This window comes from Podarcis bocagei (genome assembly GCF_964188305.1).
Source record: "Podarcis bocagei genome assembly, chromosome: 5".
In the NCBI taxonomy this organism is placed as follows: domain Eukaryota; kingdom Metazoa; phylum Chordata; class Lepidosauria; order Squamata; family Lacertidae; genus Podarcis; species Podarcis bocagei.
The window spans coordinates 84,997,548-85,003,739 of record NC_138129.1 but is presented as its reverse complement, the minus strand read 5'-3'; the positions used below and the strand labels follow the sequence as shown (position 1 = coordinate 85,003,739).

The 6,192-nt window shown below is 42.5% G+C and overlaps 1 protein-coding gene across 1 annotated transcript in view; it reads left to right on the top strand.

The window, feature by feature from the left end:
• The window catches only part of CRB1 (crumbs cell polarity complex component 1), a 144,768-nt gene continuing 138,576 nt past the window's right edge, over positions 1–6,192 (top strand). Inside the window, exon 1 of the mRNA XM_081194562.1 lies at positions 1–147. Coding sequence (XP_081050688.1) covers positions 72–147 — 76 coding nt within the window. The 5' untranslated portion in view covers positions 1–71. The remainder of the gene's footprint in view (positions 148–6,192) is intronic.

The window sequence follows — 6,192 nt, the reverse complement described above, 5'->3', positions numbered from 1 at the left end:
GTAGGAAGCAATACATCTCAACCCCTGCCCCGGGAATACCTGGCAACTTTAAAGAAGGATGCTCCATCAAGATGAATATGACTCATTCAAAAACTAATTCTCTCCTCATCATCTACCTCAGTTTCTTGCTGCTTGTCCACTTAAAAAGTAAGCATTATTTTGTTTCTCTCTTCTGTCATTGTGTCTAGGAAAAGAGATAAAACACTTCTAGCAGAAATCTCTAAAGATGATAAATGTTGGCAGGCAGGCAGGGTAAGGGGGAGAGAGACCTAAATGTCAAAAGTATGTTTTCTAAGTTTTGGAAAACTTATAGTACAGATGGCTTTGGGGCCATGGAACTTGGAGATGCTCAGCAAGACAAACATTTTTGAACAAATGATTATTTCAAAAGACGACCCTCCTGAAATACTCCTGTGTTCTTCAGCACTGTTGAACTTTGTTGTTATTAGACAGGTGCTAAGGCTCAAGGTTTAAAATGTTAAATGGGTGGTTAATATATTTCTTTTTTCCCCTGCATTCTATTGCAACTTATTAATCTGTTCATCACATCTGTTTTTGACATTTGACGCTCTCTTGGATTGTCGTTTGCTTAAAAGCCATGCCACAGAAGTCTGAGGACAGGGAAACCTCTGAGAAAAAGCTTCCACGAAATGTCACAGGGCATTTAATTTTTCTCTCTCTTGTAAATACAACCCTTCCATTAGGAGGAAAAAGGAAGTGTCCATTATTGACTTTTTTTTTAGCCTTTTCAACAAACTCCCACTTTATAGGGTGGTGTGAAAAAAGCTTTTGAAATGGGTTTTCTTTCATCATTTTGTCAGAATGATGACAGTACGTACAACATGAAATTTAAAGTCGGCTCAGCTGGCAGAAGATGATCTATGTTTATGAAGGGAAGGCTCTATTGAACAGGTTTTGAAACCAACAATTGGTGTGTGCGCGCACTTCTTCTGTGTCTGTGTTTTTGTCTGAGGGGGCTGTGTGATTTGTTGCCTGCCGAATGTGAATCTTAATCAGGCAGGCTTACAGCAGCTGCCATTAAGCAAGAAGACTTGGCATTAGTACACAATGCCTTGTAATCTGGGTCACCTTCTGTTGCTGCCTGCATAAAACTGTTGTTACCCACATAGTTTTATAGTGCCAATACTGGGAGCTATTAACATGAGGCAGATAAATCAATCAACAGAAGACAAAACTTTAGAAAAGGCATGTGGTTATGGCTAACTTTTTGAACAGTGCTAACCTCAAATTGGCCTGGGGGCCAATTTTTATCTTGTACTTATCTCGTATTGAAAATTACAACATACATTTGATAATGCATTACACAATTTTAGTAGCATAAATAATGCCTCGTTTCTCTTAACTAAAGCATATACTAATTTAAAAGAAACAAATTATAGCAAAGCGGTTAATATTATTAATAGTTCATGTCAGCCTTCTAAAACCCTATAAAAAGGTTGCAACTAAGCCATAAATTTAGATTTCCGTTATGTCTTAATCTAATACTGCTTAGTTTTGTTGATTGTGATAACTTTATCCACATCTTTTGCATTGGATGTTTTAGAATTTCCCCAATTCTTAGCAACGGCAAGTTTAGCAACGCAACATGTGCCTATGATACGTGCTTATTCACTTACAGTGGTACCTCGGGTTACATACGCTTCAGGTTACAGACTCCGCTAACCCAGAAATATTACCTTGGGTTAAGAACTTTGCTTCAGGATGAGAACAGAAATTGTGCTCCGGTGGCACAGCGGCAGCAGGAGGCCCCATTAGCTAAAGTGGTGCTTCAGGTTAAGAACAGTTTCAGGTTAAGAACAGACCTCCGGAACGAAATAAATACTTAACCCGAGGTTCCACTGTACTGCCTTTCTCATGCTCACACATTGTCTCTTCTCACACTTGTGGGCACACAGCCACACCATACCCTTCAGCAGGCAAATAATGGACCATGCCCGTTACAATATCTTAAATTGGGTTCTAGAGAAGGAGCATGTGAATGCATAAGGGAACTGCATACACAACCTGAAGAGACAAGCCATAGTGAGTTGGATGGCTTGTGTCCTCGATGGATAAAACTTCTGTAGTGAAACAGAAAGCAAAGCTCCACTATATGTGTGATTCTGTTTCACTGGATTCTTGCCATACTCAAAATGTCCCCTCTAAAGCTCAGTGATTCACACGTCGCCTTCCAACTCAGAAACTTTTGCGCTTATGTAATACAGGCTAAATTATTGCACTGCAGAAATGCACTTAACATAGCAGACTGCAGAAATGCACTTAACCACATCAATAAAAGGATCAAGGAGGAGGATTCCCCACTGGCAGCTTTCTCCAGACCATGTTGCATGGGAAAGCACTTGAACGTTGCTACCACTGCACTCTTCCCCCGAGATCTAACCATGAACTAGATCCAGTACCCCATTGACAAAGCCAACGATGATGGGACCAAATAAACAATAAAATGTGGCCTAATTTGTGGGAAGGCTGCAGGGAGTCGCTTGGAAATGGAAGAAGAGCCTAGTGTCCTACTTCTGCTTTTGAATCTCGAGCAGTAGAAGATGTTCCATGCTTTTCATGTATGCAACTTTTGTTCTGTCATGGGACCAGCTCAACTTGAGCAAAAATAGAGTTAATGTATATATGAATAGGGAACAATGGGTTGCGTCCAGGTTAAGTTCCCATTCACTTGCCTCACTGCTTTCTGCGGCACATAAATTCAACTTGCTTCCAATCAGAATCCAACCCATTATTTTTGACCGAATTGTATGAGCCTCTCCAGATGTCTTTCTCTTTTTTGCATATTCATGATTATTTGTGCTCATGTTGCTCTCAGGGCAGTCCCTTGCAATCCCGTTTTCGATGCTGTTTGTACCTGCAAAAGTTTTGGAGTGGTCACCCTGTTTCATTTCCAGTTAGTGCGTATCTTGTAACTTTCTGCTGAAATTCTGCAACTTTTTATACCGCACTGTTGTGGTTTACTTTTGTTCTACTCTGGTTGCACTATAGCCTTTTCAGACAGCGGTATTGTGCCCTTTGTGGCTGTCTGGCTTTCCATTGGGAAAACCGAGTCAGGAGCTGAGCCCTGGGGAGACTAAACACAAGCTTCAGAAACAGTAGTAGGAAGACACATGCGTTTCATTTACGTATTGTTCCCAAGATATCATTCTTTTTGACACAAAAGTTCCTCAAGGTAGCTCACACACTGCAAAAGAAATATTGAAACCCAATATGAATCCATAATAATTCACTCTAGAAGTGTACCCATGCTAGGCTCATGGCAGCAAATAAAACACAGAGACTTGTAGTGCCTTACGCATTGTCATGGGATAAAGCTTTCTCAGCCAAGAGCCCACTTCACCAGATATATCCAGCAATTGCCAGCTGTAGTGCCTCCTATTTTCCTAATAAGAGAAACTATTGATATGACCAGCTATGACTGTTTCACAGAAATGATTGCGAGACCCTCTAGAAGTTGATGAACTACAGTTTCCATCATCCCAGATCATTGGCTTTGCTCGATGGAGAGGAGCTATGGCCCAAAAACATATGTAGGGATGCCATAGGCAATAACCATCTTCCTCTCAAATTTTAGAGCAAAACCATCTACTGGTTTTTTTTGACTAAAGAGTTCTGTGTAACCAACAGGTTTTTCCTAATCTTCCTTCCATCGAGCACTAAAAGATAATCCATACTGTGGAAACCTTCAGCAGCTAGTGTGAAGCATGCACACAAACCGGGGTTTTTTTCAAGGGTATGCAATACTGGCACCTCTTTGTTGTTGTTGTTAAAAAGTGTGGCACTTATTTAACAACTTCATGGTGAGCACCAGCACCTACCATATTTTTCTAGAGGGGGGAAAGTACTGCGAATGTAGAGTGGGCCAAATTCTTACAGCGAGGCACAAATACAAGAATTTTAAAAATCTAAAATGTCCTAAGGGGTTATTGAATCATCTTTTGAGCATAGCTGTCAACGTTTCCCATTTTTTAAAAGGGAAATTCCCTTATTCTGAATAGGATTCCTCGCAAGAAAAGGGAAAAGTTGATCGCTATGCTTTTGAGTGGTTCCCTCTTCTGCGCACAGCAGCTCAAATAATATGAAACGCAACGGAAAAGTCACACATTTTTTGAGAACCTGGTTTTCTCTTTGAGCAACGGACACGACGTAGTCTCTGCCGTCCTCACAAAAAGAGACTTTTCTTTCTCGGGGGGGGGGCAGTCTCTGCTGCTTTACACATTCCTAATTAATGTCTAATTATTGTAGTAGCATAAAAGCTCCGCTTACAAAGGGATTTGTGGTTTCTGAACAAGCCCCCTCGCCTACAAGGGAAGACGAACAGTACCAGCAGTTTTGCAGGAAAGCCAGGCCGGCAGGCAGCAAGCATTGTGTGGCTGATGAGTGCTTGAGAAATCTGGTGCTTCAGCTGACCCTCATTAGGTGGGTGCAGAATAAGAGCCAGCTAGGAGGGTATTCAACAGGCTTGGACTGTTCCTGCAGGGAAACTGGCTGAGCTTCTCTCTCCCTCCCTCAGTGCAAGATGTTACAGACTGTGTCCTGGAATACCCTCTCAAATTCAGGGAGGAAAAGATCCCACGATTCTTTCATTTACTGGTGAGGGCGGCAGGGAAAGAAGCCCAGATAATGAGCTGAGACATTTCAGCTCTTCTCTTCCACTTCCATTAATAGCTCCCCTCATGGTCACACATTCAAATGACATTTTTTCCCACCTCCATCCTTTTGTTTGGGCCGGTATTTCAGCATCCTGCTAACGTACGATTTGGTCCCTCAGAAGTGGAGCTCAGACTAAATTAATGGGCAGCTTTTGAACCGCTGGGTTTATGCGATTCACTTGTGGCAATATCTGGGTCACTGAAAAGGAGAAGTGGGTGGTGGTAAAAGTCACCATTGCCATCTCTCTTTTCTTGGCTCTAAAGCATCTTGCCTGCCTTATGGGGGCAGGGGGGATGAACTACTTAAAAACTACTTGTTTTAAAATGGGAGTTTAAATGCTGCCCACCAGCTTTCGCTATTTCTTCAGCCATTAACCAGAGTTAGCCAACATGGTGGTACCTTCCTGAAGTTGTTGAACTGCAGCTCCCATAAGCCCCAGCCAGCATGGCCAATGGGTCAAGGATGATGGGAGCTGTAGTCCAATGACACCTGTAGGTAACCGTGTTAGCTATTCCTGCGTTAACTTAATGCAACAACCCTCCCCTCTCCTTTGCACACTGGCACTCGGCTTACTGCTGTCCCTCACTACTGTTTTCACAGTTTGTGTCCTCCCCAGATCTCTAAAGTATCCATATGCAGTCCATATCTCCACGCGTTCAGTAAGCAAGTGCTATATAAACAGCTTAAATGAACAAATAAAATAACATTTCCATCCGACTCAATGGACTCTCGCTGCGAGGGCAGCGCTAGTTTATCACAACACCAGCATACTTGCCCCCCCGGGGGGGGGGGAAGGACGGACGAGACATCCTTTTTTTTCACGCAAGATCTCTGCTGCCATTTTGGGTGCCCCACTCTCAAGCTAGAGCTTTTTGGGGTGGTATGGGTCACATGACATATAACTGAGTATCCTGGGAAAGGTTGTAGATGGCTGTAACTCTGAACAGGAGTATTCCACATGGCAACATTTTAACCCTAGTATTTTGGAAAAATTAGAGAGTTAAGTGTAACTGATCTTATGGCTGTTGGCTTTTGACTCTTGGTCATCCCTTGAACACACAAACAAATAAGAGGCTGGGCAGATTCCAGAAGTTGTTATCCCAGGATAGCAAATTGTATGAAGAAGACACAATGCAGATCAGTTCTTTCCACAAAGACAACTCCATTATCCCATTGTGTTTATGAGGTCGGCTTTGGCTGATGTACCTCAACACCCCCCACAACCAAAAAAGAAATTCAGATTCTGTGCAGTTGTCATTGTTAACGATCCTGTGTGTTTTTCAACTCTCTCTGTGTGCTTAAAACGACTTCTGTTTGATAGAATAAGGACTGCGCGTCTCCTAACATTTCATGTGTCTGCTTCAATTTCATGGAACATGTAGGCAAGACGGGGCTGTTCCAGAGTGCAAGAGCAGCAGGGAGCCAGCACCAAGCCCCAGTTTGCATTTTAAAGGCAGCTTTCCCAAATGCATTCAGTTTCATCAAGCGCTTGGAGAAATTCTAATGCTTTTATCATTC